This window comes from Daphnia pulex, chromosome 2 (genome assembly GCF_021134715.1).
Source record: "Daphnia pulex isolate KAP4 chromosome 2, ASM2113471v1".
NCBI lineage: Eukaryota > Metazoa > Arthropoda > Branchiopoda > Diplostraca > Daphniidae > Daphnia > Daphnia pulex.
The window spans coordinates 6,019,029-6,034,180 of NC_060018.1; the positions used below are offsets into that span (position 1 = coordinate 6,019,029).

A 15,152-nucleotide genomic window follows, 5' to 3' on the forward strand; every position below is an offset into this window, starting at 1 on the left:
GGGAAATTATGTACAAGGGAGTTGTCTGAGAAAATGACGTCGGCCAACTCCTCGCCGTCAATCATCAGCTCTTCCCTGCATGCCAAAAATTTTGTGAGAAAAAGGAATACAAATGAATCCCTCCTCGGCGATTGACAGTTTGCGCGAGAGATCTGACTCACTTGTTTGTTTGTTTTTTTGTTTTTTTTTTTGCTTTTCTTTAATGAAAACTCCTCTCTCATTGGTCGTTTTTGAATGTTTTTTGTAAACAGGATATACAGTTTAGCGATGCCTAGTCACGATGACTAAAACATTGGCCAAAAAGAATCATAAATCAATCAATAGACAAAACGGAAATTTCTTCAATCGGCGCGCGCTTTTCTTTTCTTTTTGATTTGTTTGAATTTTCCCGATCGCAAACAACTCAATTTCTGACATATCCTCCTACCAAAATATCCTCCACACGAGCCAATCATTCACACAAACAAGCAAGACAAAAAAAAAAAGGAAAAATCTGGGAAGAGAAAAAACATAACAAAAAGGAAAGAAATGCGTTGGACTAACGATCGCTGAAGAAAAATCCCTTTTTTATTATTATTTTTTTCCTTTTTAAGGGGCTTATTAAAAACAAAATATACTTTCCAGAGACCAGGCTACAAATGTTTGAAGTGATTTTGCATTATTGATGGATCAAACCCAAGCCATCAGAGCCATGCGTTCCTTTCATCTTCCTGTCGTTTGTAAAGAAAAAAAAAGAAGAAAAATACCAAAGGTTGTTTTTGTAAAACTTGAAACGTTTTGTCAAACTGGGATCGGGGAAAGAGACGATCTTCTTTTCGAGCCTTTTCTGCCTTTCTCGTAGAGAGCGACTTTTTATTTGACTATTTTCATCATTTTTTTTTTTTAATAAATTCATGGAAATCAACAAATCCCGAAACATTTGAGAAAAAAAAGGAAACAAATTTTTTCACATTTGTGGAATACTTTCTTCTACTCCCGATCGCACACGAGTATCACATTCTCTGTTGCCCTCTTCCGAATCGGATTACCGGTAGTGATTTCATTTGAAGAAGAAAAAAGGAAAGGATTTAATAATAAAAAAAAAAACGTATTTGCTTTTTTAAAAAAGCAAACAGACGAAGACTAAAAAAAAACAAAAGAATCAATTTTCCGAATCGATGGGACATCCCGTACTTGATGATGCTATGTATGCCACTCTAAAAAATCTGTCACGTATCTTTGTCTTGACTTGTCTGTGTAACTCTCTGTAGCCTCTACTCGATATATTTCTGGTTTAGCCTAAACAAAAATAGCTCCTGTTTTTTTTTTTTTTTTCATTTAATCTGCTCATCAAAACGGGGGGAGGGAAACGTTCGTGTGTGTTTTCTATCAGGTTTTTTGTTTTTTCGTTCTGGCTGAGAAAGGGGGAAAATGTTCCAAAGACGTTGCTTTCCCCATTCAAAAAAACACACTTTCTATTTAAACGTCGATGATATCTATAGCGCCTCGCTCGAATATAATGTCATAAAGTGGGAAACAAAAGCAATTTCCCTGATTCTGTTTGTTTTGACTTGATTTGACTTACGCACGCTGCTTAGCCAAGATAAAAGAATTTCGTCAACTCACCCACCACCCCAAAAAAAAACATGTGCGTTGATGAATTTCCAGACGTGTTGAGTGTGCCCCCCTATACTGATCCTTGGTGATTTATCATGCAGGTTTTTTTTTTCAAAATAATTTTTTGTTTTTCTTTATTCTATTATTGAGGCGTCGATCTGTTAGTTGAGTTTGTCGCCATTGCTTCACGGTCCTTTGAAAGAAATTAGTTCTTTTCTTTAGGGGGATTTAATTAGTAAGTGATGATTATCGTTATATAGGGACTATTGGCTGTTTTGTAAACCACCTTCTCTCCCACCTCCTCCCACCCCCAGATGAAAACGGAACAATCCCGCCCACGAAGCCACGATTCATTATAAAAAAAAACCTATTCGTCTGTCTGTGTGTGTGTGCGTGTTATGTGTGTGTGTGTGTGTATTAAACACACCGCCACGCCACATGCTTTATATAACTCTCTCTCTCTCTCATTATATCCGATGATTCAAAGAGGACAACATGCTGCAAAAAAATTCTAATCGCCTGTGTCTGTTTTTAATTCTATGCGTGTGACGTTATATTCATTTTGTTTTCTGAAAATTCAGTGAATCATATATGAGTCTATCTATATATTTACGTGCCGCGGGTGTAGGGTCATAAAAGCTTTAGTAAATTTTTTTTTAGACTCACTTTTGTCCCGAGTGTTCAATATCCGTGTGTTTTCCGCGCCTACCCTCCCAATTATTGTCTCTTCAACTGACGTTGGTATAAACAAAAACTGTTACTGGACTGAAGAAGAGAAAAACAAAAAATGTTCTGTTTGTGTTAGTCCCCCCCAAAATTATAAACGGGCAAAAATGGGGCAAGTGTCTTAAAAAGAAAAGGGTGAGAAAAAAAAGCATAATAACCTAGTGTTCCGTCGGTCTGGTCGTCTTCGCAGTTATATCCCCCCCACGTTATTATTATTATTATTATTATTTTTCGATTGATAACCTATCTTATAATTATTATCATATATTTACACTGCTTTATGTGGCCATTTTTCGATAAAACCAAACGACAAAACAAAAAAAACTGGGACAGCCTATCGATTGATAAACTGTGAAGTCATCAGACATGTTGACTAAATGTGAATTACATCAGAAAAGAATGGCCATTTCTTGACTGTGTGTCTGCGTGTGTGTGATGTCAGAAAAAGGAAAAAAACAAAACAAAAACACAGAGCCCTCTTGTCTCTCAATTCCTTCTCGAGAAACCCTCGAAATGGATTTTTCATGATGATGAATTTCTAAATTGCTGAATGAGATAACAATTTGAAATGTTTTCACGTGTCCGTGTGTGTATTACCCCCCCTCAAATCCCCCCACTCGTGATGTTGATGTTTTAATTGCTCCCCACTTGTTTTCTTCACTCCTCTTTCTCTCTCTCGACCTATAACAAGAGACGCAATCGAAAGGCTACCGGAGTCGGTTTCAGGTTTTAATCAAATAGTGTCGTGTTGTTGTCTAAAAAGTTACAAAAAGAAAAAAATGTCGATAGGTTTTCCTTCCCTCTTTTCCAGAAAACAAAACAAAACAAAAAAAATATTAAAAAGAGAAAAAAAAAAAGAAAAAAATATGACGTGAGTTGATCACGAAACAACACTCCGGTACATTAGAGAGAGGTGATTATATTTGCCGTGTTGTCAATGTGATTTGCATTGGAAAATCCGAAAATAAGAAGAAGAAGGGCGTGAGATGTCAAACAAAAAAGGGGAAAATTAAACAAAACAAGATAGTTCAACCTGAATCCTGGTCGCCTTACACGCCACACACTCCTTGTTTTCTAAACTATATCTCTTTTATCAGTGGTCAAAAGTTTTGTCATTGAGTAGAAAGCGTCCAGTTTGATATATAGAGAAAGGCTGCAAAACAAAAATTGGATTTTCAAAAACAAAAAAGAATTTGGAAACAAAATTCGATGGAAGAAGATAAAAGAGGGAAAACAACAAAAAAATCATCCAACAAAAATTACAGAAAATTACAAAAAAAAAAAATCAATAAAACATATGTCGATCCCGTGTTTCTGTTTCTCTCTGCAATGATGCGTGTTTGATTTTAGAATATACTAGACATGTGGTTAGTGGAAAAAAAAATTCCATCCGTGTTGTGTTGATTTATTTCGCCCATCATCGCACTTCATTTTCATCAGAGTTATCACACACATTTTTTCACGGCTTTGTATATGATATATAAATAATATGAGTACAGCAGCGTGTCGACATTGATTTTTTTTTTTTTAGAATTACCCAAAAAACACGTAATAAAATTTAAAATGATTTGTTTGCCAAAAAAATAAATAAGGGGAAGAATGTTGTGTCATTTTTTCTTCGGTGTGTGAACGGTCGATGCATTTCCCACCTATCCGATTGATTAATTCACTCCCGTTTTTATTTTTTTAAATTTCCTCACTGAATGACGCATCTGAGGGATCGGGATCTGGCTGACGGCGCGTTTGACGAGGTCGTATTGGGTTGCCTCTGTGAAGTCTTTTTCTTCATAATCATCAGATCGGTATCTACAGGGCGGGGATGAAGACATTAAAGGTTATGTATATACACACGTCCGACATTCGATCACGCTTTAAAAGTTATGGCGCAGTGAAAAGGTCTATATCAGTTACGTACGGAGTGAGGGTCGTCGAACGTTGAGGGCCACAACACCGTAGGCGTCGCTCATTCGTCTTCGGATGGATAGCCCGTGAAAGCGACGTGATCCGCCCTTCTTCTTACTCTGCTGCGCCATTGGCGACGACGACGTTAGCATGGGCGGCATGGGCACGCTACCCGACGAACCCAGGAGCTGGGGGTGCGATGCGCCCATCGTGCAGAATGTCAAGGAAGGAAGGAACCAATTAAATAAGACGGAAATCAATCTCCTGTTGGCTTGCTTGCCGTATCCCACGAAATGGCTTATCGTAGTCTATTGCAGTTAGTTTGACAAGACAAGACAGGCGACCGACATTTCCACTTGAATTTCCTGACTCCTAAATTGAGTAGGTAGTACCTGAGCGGGTAAAAGTCTTCGATGAGAGTTGGGAGCCATTTCAGGTGGAAGATCAGCCAATTGGAAAAGTTGGCGGAACAGTTCGTCGATATTCCAATTCTTTTTGGCTGACGTCTCGACAAATCCGCAGCCAGCGAAACCAGAACACAATATGGCCGACTCATCCGCCGTCACCGTTCTACACAGCACATCCGGTAGAGAAAATGATCGACAACCACGAAAAACTGATGAAAGCTATATCTACAGGCTATATCGACGTTACGGTACCTCATTTCTCGATCGCATTTGTTTCCGGCAATGATCATGGGGACAAGATTGGGCGTGTTTGTCTTTTTGCTTCCACGAAACGATTGCTGAGTGGTCGTTTGTCGACCTCCAATGTGACATTTGGTTTCGATGATCTGCGATCGTAGACGGGCAACTTCTTCGAACGACTCGCGACTGTCAACGCTGAAGACCAAAAGGAACAGGTCGCCTAGGTAACAAACGAGAAAACATACATGATAAATACAGCCTAGTTTCCTTGACGTCCACTGTTTCCAACTCGCTCAAAGTAACGAAAGACAGGACGGTCTTGTTGTATGTTCCGTCTGACAGCAATTATCTGCAGGTTTCGTGCAAATTTTTTTTTTCTTATCTATTCATCATGAGGTTATTAGATACTAAAATAATCCCGAACCGTTTAGCGGATGTCGAGCGTGGGTGAATTAAACAACCACTTTTATCGTTTTTGAGTGGTTTGGATTTGGAGGGAGGAGAGGAGGTCGATTTAAAAAAATTTCAATCGATATCTTATTCTTAAGATGGCTAATTAGATATTTAGATATTCGAAAATTAGTGTCGTCTGCTTTTTTTTGTTTCGAATAAAGACCAAGTTTAATTTTACAAATTGGAAACGTACGTGACTGCACGAAAAGATAGAGTTGGCTTAAGAAATAAAAGCAAACACAATGTGCGTCGTCGTGTGAACTCTGTTGATGCTCTCCACTCCATGCTGTTTGGCAAGTAAATAAAACTAAGACTACAAATGCGTATGATTGTGGGAGCTTAAATCGGGCTTAAATAAAAGAGATCCAAATGTGTGAAATGTTAGTTCCTGACTATCATTTTATCATGTTAGCCCCCTGTTGATGCTTGACTGTTTGTTTGTATTTGGTAACCTCTTACTTTGTGCAGATTTGAGACCACAGCAAGCCAATAACGTAACAACAAGTTATGCAAGTTCTGCTTGACCACAGCAACAATCTCAGTCTCATCATCGCTTGGGTAATGATTTTCATTACTTTTATTAACCTGTGACCTGCTGGGTATTTTAAAGATACACATAAACCTTAATTTCTCTTGTTTACCCTCTATTATCTAATTTTCAACTTTTATTTACTTGTTGTTTCTACAAATATTTATCTTTTTTATTAGATAAACAGCATCCTGTAATTTGGAAAAACCACCGATGGAGAACCCTTTCTTTAAATCTCCTCTGTCCTCGTGTATTCTCAAGTGAGTGTGCCGTGAGTGTATTCACGGGGACCTTTCCTATCCCGCCTTGTGGATTCAACTTTTTCTGCGGACGGATATACTTTTGGATGCCTGGCCGTATTTCCCAGGCATAAAGGTAGGAGTAATCTGTCTCTATTCTTCCTTTTTGACTATTTCTTGACTTTGGTTATAAATAGTTCGAGAGTACGGAGTACTACGATTATTCCTGAGCTAGACGGTTGACTAGAACGGTTTTTTCTTGCCGTTTTTGTTTACTCAACCAATGCAAGTGGTTATTCATTTGAAGAACGCATGTAGATCAGGCCCGTTTTGTACCTCACAACTTTCTCGTCATCTACAACCGGTCAATTTTTGCAGTTGATTCTCTAATCAAAGTTAACATGGAGTGACGTAAAAGTAGGTCGGTGTTGTTCTTATCGAGGGGATTTTGCCTTGTGTGACTAATTACCAACTATAAATTCAAAACAGAGCCGTTCAGGTCTAAACTTTGAGCCAACTATAATGAGGAAGATGAAGCGCTCGTCAAATATATGCAGAAATGGGTTAAGAAATAAAGCGACGCGCAAGACGAGAAAATAGGAAAATAAAATGCCGACATTTATCTAGTAGTAGTACCAAGTACCTACTCTTTTTTTCACCTTATTTACGTGCCGTACTCCAGCATCCAGCAACTACGAGCAGAACCCAACAATAACGGTAACCGGATCCCGGGCCGGTCTCTGCTTTTTTTAATTAGATCGGCTTTGTTTCGTTATGTTCGCTTTTTCATACTATAGCGGGACACGATGTGAACGCCGTACATCCACGCTATAAGTGCTCTCCCTCCAGAAGAAGAGCCGTTGCTCTATATAGCTAGATGGGTATAATGAGGTTCTTTTTTTTCTCCTCTTTCTCCTACCAGCGTGAGCTAACCGTCACAATAATGCTATTAAATATAGCCCGCTGGTAAATACACGAGGGATTTTTCTTTTTTTTCGCTTTAACAGAGTCGTTGGATTTCATGCGACTTGTACAGTAGAAATACGCGACAGTTTACAAGTTGACGACCTTTAGCAGCTGATTAAATTCTCCAATTTTTTTTTCTTTTTCTCTCTTTTCATCTTTTCTTATTTGTGATTTTATTAATAGTTTTGTGAGATTTTTTGCCCTCCATTCCTGAATCCTGACGTTGTTTTTTTTTTCTTCTTCTTCTAAATCCTTTTTGTTGTAATTGCTAATTGGAGTGTGACAGAAAAAGGCTGGCGGTCTTGTGGCAATTAAAGATCTGTACAGACTTAGTTCTACTCGCTGACTATACAGCGGGGGCTTCGTTGACAACAAAGAGATTGAGACGACGGAAGAAGGAAGGAAGGAAGGAGCGTACGACGAAGGGATCCGACGTTTTAATCATCCGGCTTTGTCAGAAAACGAAGTCTCAGAGGGAGAAGAGAGTCGAGTTTTCAAAGACCCGTGATCTTTTTTCTATCCCGTTCTTCTTTCTTGAACCCCTACAAAGTTTATCCATTAAATGTCCTTCCGTTCCCAGCGACTAGGATAGGGCGTGAACTGAGAGAGCGGACAGTGGATTTTCTTGTCGCGATATAATAATCTGATGCAATAGCAACGTAAATTCGCCGTGACATCAATGTCAAAAGTTGGGAGACAGCGCTATTCTTCTATGCCGACAGCCCTCATGCTTTGCCTATTTTTTTATTTTCTATACTTAGCAGGTTAACCTTTTTCTGATCCTGATTTGACTGAAATAGCTTCAAACCTTTCCTTCTGCAGATACTCGTTAGTCTATCTCTTTCATCTTGAAGATTGCAAAGTTCGGTAGTAGCAGATAAACTAACTATTCAAACGCCGAAATGAAAAAAAAGAAAGTCTATCATCATGCTAGAGATATAAAAGAAACTGATTTGATTCGACTGTGTGTCACAAGACGGGGTTGGGAGCTAGTCTAGCGGTCCGGATACGAAGAAGAGCCTGACAGTGGTTCATTAGGGAACTATATATGCTATGGTACATGTAAGACTTTGACGATCTCTCCCTTATTATTGCTATAGCTCTCTATAAGTATAGCTATACTAGATCATCTGTGGAGCCCTTTTTTCATTTTGAAGAATCATTTTCTCGATCGCTTATTGCGTTGACTGGGACTTTACGAAATTTTCAGTCCGCGATTGATTTCGTCAATTGATCTCGTCTCCGCTCAGCTATTATTACATGCGACGACGCTGCTGATACAGTTCTTTTTTAGTTTTTACCCCCTTGGCTATATACACTGCATCAACATCCGTTTGATGACGAATTATTTCTGTCTATTCGATGGAGTGAGCGAAAAAAAGGGGGAGAATCGCGGGAGCTCGTTGAAAACGAATGTAGGAAAAGAATGAATCAATACCATTTGACTTGATTGGACGTTGCCTAGCGATAGGCGACAAGGCACCAACGGAAACATTTCTGAAATTGGATGTCGAAGAGACAGAGGGTGAAGAAGAAGAGAGGTTTCGATAATAAAAAGGTCGGATTTACTTCAGGGATTGGTCGAACTCGATGGGGGGGGGGGAGAGTGGGGATCAATTTTGGCCATGAATAACTTGAAGGTTTCATCCGACTGTCTCTCCTCTTGCCTTTTACAAGTTTGATATTCCCTTTATCGTGATCGTGAGATTTAAAAATACGTGGAAGATGTCTTACCTGTGATGAAGGATAGCCGCTGCATGGCTGGGAAAGGACTATAGATCCAATAAAAAAAGAGGAAATAAAATTGTTTCAGTCCAAAATGCATTTATGATTTTAAAAAAAGAAAAAGGAAATAAAAATTGGATTTTGTCACAAACTGGTTGCCGCTGGTATCCAAAATGTCAAGTTGGTAAACTTCGCCTCGAATGCGGTACACTTTACGGTAGAAGTTCTCGATGGTCGGCGTGTAGGAATCGCTAAATTTGTTATTCAAAAACCTGGCGAAAAGACGTCGCCAATTGAATACCAAGTAGATGTCGATTTTGAACCCCAAGCAATTTGCAAGCAAGGCGGCCCATTGGCTGGATATTTTATGCAAATGCTTAACCATGTACAAACATAAAAAAAATCCCACTCACCTAGCCACCAGGGACGACTTTCCGGATCGAGCGGAACCCAAAACGACTAGGCGCTGGCAATTCTGAAGTGAGGCCGTTTGCAACAGGTCCTCGACCGGGGCGACGTTTGCGCTGCTACTTTCCGCGGGTTCGATAACCGAATCCGCCATTTTTGTTTCAATCTAAAACAAAAGGCAATTCAATTAGCAATCGCACGTAGCTATACAAATCATGACGGAATCAAGGCTTATGTATGGGCGTTTCGTTCTTAATACCTGTTGGAGGGGGTCAACCGATATCCCGGCTCTTAATTGTTTCCTCAGATCAAACCAACTTTTAGATATTGGAAATCGATGAACAAAAGATAAAAGGAGACTACATAAAAATGCTATCAGAGGTTACGTGTGTAAAAGGGTACGGGGTGCCAATCGAATGGCAAGGTAGAAATGCAACTAACATTTCCCAGTGTCAGGAGTCCAATATATATAGGGGCTCTGCTTTTGTTGTCACGCGCACGTTCCGTCCTCCTCTCTGCCCTTGTAGAGTGTATAGACGCCCGGCGCAGACGTCATATTATAGTCGTCTGAATCTTGTGTGCATCTTCTTCCTTATCTTCTTCTTTTTTGGGGAAAAAAATGAGGAAGGAAAGAGGAAAGATTAGGGATCATTTATTTTCTCTTTTGGGACCGATTCTTTGGTTCCGACTTCCGAGCGTGGGACGGACTACACGTATAGCATTTAACAAATGAGCCATTGCAATGATTGCCTTAGTCTGCTGCCCACTATAGAGCCTAAAAATAGACCAACCCTAGGCTTTATATTGTGACGCTTTTTTCTTCGATGGTGTTTCGTGAGCAATAGCTATTTCAGATAATGCGGCGGAGAATGCACAGATACTCAAATGCAATTAGAAACAGATTTGAGTTCGTCATGGTAACGTAGAAACAGTTTGCGATGACGACACAGTTGAGTAGGTTGGAAAACTACGTATTTTTAGAAACAGCCCTAGTTTGTGATTCAATTGTGTTTATTTGATTGAATGAGCACGACGCGAGTGGAAAGTGCACCTGTAGAATTAAAACAGTGACGTGGATAAAAGTTTTGACGTATATACGGGTAGCTAATTCAGTAGATAGCTTACGTCTTCTTTTAATATTTAAAAACCCTGGCAAATGCAACTGAATGAATAGGGTTTGCAGTATCTGGAATGAGAAGCACGCTATTTGGAGATCCAATCATAGAAATTGGATGAAGTGGTTGGACACTTGTGAAAATAATAAAAAAAAAAAAAAAACTAAACGAGATAGAATGTCCTAGATTCTCCGGCACGAGTTGTCCATTAAGAGCTGGCACTGGAATCTGGATTGAGCATTTGTCCAGACGAGCGTCAAGCTTCTGCAGAAATCTTGTAATTTATGTAATAATAATTCAACGTGACGGTCACAGCACGTAGGACTGTTTTCCAATATTTCGTGGACGTAGATGTTTGGGCTCCTAATTCCTGGTAAATGTCATTAGCAGGTATACCTGCAAGTGTTTGCGACATAATGAGAAACTTGACGATTGATTACATAAACCCCCGCGATAGCCAAGCAATTCAATTTTGAACGAATAAACTTAAACGACACAGCTGACAAATCTTTTCAATAACTTAACATCCGGGCGAAGGAGAAGTAAAACGCCAACACCAGTTGATGAGTACCACCTGGGCGTGGAATCCAGGAAAATTGTGGAATTGTCTCTCTCCTACATTATACAGCTAGTCATCAGTGGATTGCACGGAGCTGCGTGTTGTGTTGTGGGTTATACCACTTGTGGTTGTCACGCTCTAAACACATGATTGACGTCAGTCAATAATCTATCTGCTGACAACACCACGTATATGGCAGCAGCTGTTAATTGTAAACCGACACGCCCTGGGGTGAAAAAAATAAGCCGTTGTCGTGAACGCGTCCCTCCACACATTTCTCTCTCTCTCTTTTGCTCTGGCTTCCACCAAGTTTTCTTGCAGCAGCAGCAGCGTGAGGGGTAAACTGAAATTACTAGTTTATTGATCGCTTCCCTTGACAACAAATACACTCACGGGAAATTGACGAACGGCAGACTGAGCGGGTCGATAAAGATGCCCCGCCATGCTCGTCATTTCTTTTATGTCTTTTTATTTTTGGGAGCTCGCGGTTTTTTATTTTATTTAGTTTCAAGTCTGTGGCCCATCCCGAGGAAATAGAATTCTAGTGCTAGTTAAAACGCAACGATATAGTATAAAAGTAGTAAGTGGGCAAACGTTAAAAAAGACTGTAATAATGTTTTCCTTGGCCCAATTCGAATACTACTTTCAAAGGCAATTGAAGCAAAAACAAAGGCATCCCCCAACAAAGTCTTTCAAGTGCCTCGATTAGAAAAAACAACAACAACAACTATGCATTTAGGCCAATAGGTTTCCCTTAAAGAACCTCAGAAATACTGTGAAAAGTAGGTACTAGCTGTACGTATACGCAGCAGCAGTGTGTCTTGCTTGCAAGTTGCCGCCGAGCGGAGCTAAACTACTGGGCAACGACGTGGACGACAAGACTATGCACACATTTTGGCAATCCAATTACACAAGCTTAGGGGATCTAGTGTTCGTGATCGGGGAACGATAGAAAGTTTCCTCTTAAAGGGAAAAAAGGAAAAAAAAATAAGAAAATGAAAAAAGCGGTAGCTCGTAGAACTTTAATAAATTGGTCGGAGTAAAATATTGAAGACGAGAGATGTGGGGCTACATCAGCTACTGCGTCGTGTAAAAACCGATCCAGCGGCAAATCTTCTGGATCCGTTCGAGAGCACGGAAGATACGTATATGCTCCGTGAAAACCTTGCCGCTGTAAAACATGGAATAGTATACAGCGTGTATCACCACCTAGTGGTATTTGTGTATTTGTCTGACACGCTCCCGCTTCCTGTGTATATACGCGCACCCGTTTGAAATTGGATTTTTATCTTTTTCGCCTAGTGCCAGATTCGCGGTGTATTTGTTCGCGATGTTCTGACTGATTTGCTTTTGAAATCGGAGCGCTATATTGATGTTTCTTCAAGGATGGCCTTGCATGTGTCACACTGAGGGGGCAGACATGTTGAAAATAGAATCAGCACTCGCTACATGAGCTCTCTCCATGTCGCTGCGCTTAAAACTCTCTGAGCTAGATTATTTGTCGATGTTTTCTTTTATTACTGCGCATACGTCCTTGCATTCTTACGCTAAATATGATTAGGAGGCCGATAAATCCTTGCAACCTTCGTGATTATTACATGTGCGTAGACGCGTCACAATTAGAAGGGCGTGTACATTGTAAGAAAAAAGTTTATTTTGGGTTTTTTTAATTCAAAGGGTGGATTATTTAACTTTCTTATTTCTCCAACTACCCTTAGGGTTTATTTTTATAGCTCAAAAGATGGATGGAATATAAGGATCTTATTTAACCGAAGACAAGTCAAAAGTCTCAAGGGGCTGTTGTTTTCTGGTGGCTGGTGTATTACATTTGGCCTCGATATGAAAACCCATTGACCTTGATGACGTTACACTTTCCCTCTGATGAGACAGGTAACAAAAGGCATTTTCTCCAATAGCCAATGAGGATATATCTAGTAGAATGCGCCCCGTCGTTTTATTACGTTGGGTAGATGTTTATCTTGTCTTAGTCGTGGCGCTGTAGAGTCCAGCAGAAAAGTGGTCGAGTCCTCCGCACACGGTGTCAAGTTCCTTTTTATTATTTGTCGTCTTGGTTTTTCCTTGACTGTAACATCAACTTTTCCGGATAAAGTCGTAGCTATGGATCACCAATTTCGTGTCTCACCGTTCAGCTTGATTGTTGCTGGAGTCGCTTCGTGTCTCCTGGCATCTTCAGTGCTAGCTACCGGTAATAATAGCGAAACTGGCGCAGTAACTACAACAGAAGCTATCAGCACAGCTGCAGGTGAAATATCAATCTTATTTTTTGATTTGTGTAACTCAATATTATTATAACTCGTATTGTTACGGAAATAGAACTCTACAACTTGCCATGCCTACCGGATTCGGCGTTGAACGCTTTACTCGTCCAGATGCTTATGGCCCTGCAGCCGTACTTCTTGTCCACCCAATACCAGCAACAGAGAATGCAATTTTCTAATAACAATGAATTATTTACTGCAACAAAGGAAACGAATCAACCGATAATTAGGACGACCGTAGTGACTTCAAGCGTTGTGTCGACTTTGACGCAAACACTTTCAAAAATAATTTCCATTTGGTTTCGCAACGAGCGCATTCCGACCACCCTTTATTCGCAAGCAACAACGGTCATGACTGATTTCATTACAATTACTTCAACCCTCAACGTCGAACCGACTGAATGGAACCGGGAACGCAGGGAGCTGAAAGACGCCACCTTTTTGGAATCGTCTTTAATCGATGAAGATAACCTTGATGCTGGGTATTATAGAACCCAGCCGTTACCTGAGGATGATGAGTCTTTTGACGTCCAAGCTCTACTACCTATTCATCTAAGTCAGCCTCGAGTAGTCGAAGCCTGGAACAACTTTTTGCGCGTATTAGAGGAAACTCAAAATAATGCAAGAAAAGGAAACTAAGAAAATGTTCAGACTATAATTAGAATCTCAGGGGACCTTCGGGTGATTGCAATTTTTTATATTGGCTTTCTTTATTCGAGATCTACCAAACATAACTATTTTATCATACTTTTAATACACACACAAAGAAGCAAGTTTGTACGCCTGATTTTACTTAATGTTTCGTTAAAAATAAGCTGTAATACCAAGGTTTATACAAGAACAAAGAATGTATTGAACTCCGGGGAATAAGATTTATATTAAAATGAATTAACTGAAAATTGGAATATTAGTGGCTGCGATAGGGTGCGATACATGATTCGTTTAAATAATGTTGGTTGCAGAATTGACGTTTGAAGTTTGCGCTTGTCGGGTCAACATGTTAACCGCCTAAAGGAGAAAGATAATTTAGTTTGTTTTATCCAATGTACGACAAGAATTTGGTTTACCTTATCCATAACTTGCTGACGAAAGAATCCGTTGGCGTAATTCGAAACGGCCCCAGTTAGGTTTGTGCCTTTGCCTAACTTACATCGCAGATACCCATACACATTAGCTCCATTCAGAGAAAGAGCAATACAATCTAAAACTAGCCAACGAAAGCTGAATCTGAATATAGCAAGAATGAAGAGGATGGACCATACTAGAGGGAAAACAATTAAACCTATCCAAAATACTCTAGATTCGGCAGCATGCACTTTTCGTACATCACCTTCCTAAAAAAAACAGAAAAAATGTATTTGAAAAAATGTAAAAAATTATTTTTTCATCATGGTATACCTTTCGTGCCTCATAGACCCAGTGACTCTTGCCTTCACCATCAACGTAACTCCACCACCTGAGCCCTACCAAGATCCTTCCTGCAAATGATGTTCATAATTGAGTAATATTCAATAATACATTCATATGGTGAAATACCTGTAATATTTTTTACAGTCCAGAAGTCTAGAGAGAGTAGGATAACTGTGAAAACAAAACTAGTAACAAATCCATCTGAGAACCAGCCACAGAAAAGGTAAACAAGGAGAGCAGCTGCTCTGAAGCCAAAGTGGAAAAGAACTACATAAGGATGCCTATTTAAGTAAAAGATAGTGAGTCATTAATAAATTTAATGAGTATTATTTTTTCTGAAACCTGAAACGTCAACATCAAGATAGGATTAAACTTACCGGAACTGTTTCGGATTTTCTTCCTCTCCAAATCCAGGCGTGTCATCGTCAATTAACGCGGCCTTACATGACAAATAATATACATTTTAAATTGTTTTTAAATAAATGAATTTGATTAAAAATTGTTTTTAACTTACATTGGCAGCAGACGAAGCCATGGTTGCTGACGTTGACATAAAGAAGTTGCGTTTTTGGCCGCTTGGACTTGGTTTGTAAAGATT

At 39.6% G+C, this 15,152-nt stretch overlaps 3 protein-coding genes across 3 annotated transcripts; 1 reads left to right on the top strand and 2 right to left on the bottom strand.

Moving 5' to 3' along the window:
* Positions 1–960: 960 nt before the first annotated feature.
* Positions 961–11,135, bottom strand: LOC124188636 (GTP-binding protein Rhes-like). The gene is made up of 8 exons (XM_046581417.1): positions 9,451–11,135; positions 9,197–9,357; positions 8,936–9,055; positions 8,793–8,830; positions 4,884–5,091; positions 4,617–4,794; positions 4,238–4,412; positions 961–4,128 (listed from the first exon to the last, which is right to left on the bottom strand). Exons 2-8 carry the CDS (start codon positions 9,343–9,345, stop codon positions 4,019–4,021), a joined length of 978 nt encoding a protein of 325 aa, XP_046437373.1. The 5' UTR covers positions 9,346–9,357; positions 9,451–11,135; the 3' UTR covers positions 961–4,018.
* A 175-nt stretch (positions 11,136–11,310) lies between these two features.
* On the top strand, positions 11,311–14,425 carry LOC124188637. Its single transcript, XM_046581418.1, has 2 exons — positions 11,311–13,128; positions 13,200–14,425. The coding sequence occupies exons 1-2, from the start codon at positions 12,984–12,986 to the stop codon at positions 13,781–13,783; spliced, it is 729 nt and encodes a 242-aa protein (XP_046437374.1). The 5' UTR covers positions 11,311–12,983; the 3' UTR covers positions 13,784–14,425.
* Positions 13,974–15,151, bottom strand: LOC124188638 (uncharacterized Golgi apparatus membrane protein-like protein CG5021). The gene is made up of 6 exons (XM_046581419.1): positions 15,069–15,151; positions 14,932–14,993; positions 14,681–14,835; positions 14,543–14,622; positions 14,212–14,478; positions 13,974–14,152 (listed from the first exon to the last, which is right to left on the bottom strand). Exons 1-6 carry the CDS (start codon positions 15,105–15,107, stop codon positions 14,087–14,089), a joined length of 669 nt encoding a protein of 222 aa, XP_046437375.1. The 5' UTR covers positions 15,108–15,151; the 3' UTR covers positions 13,974–14,086.
* Between the last annotated feature and the right edge of the window lies 1 nt (position 15,152).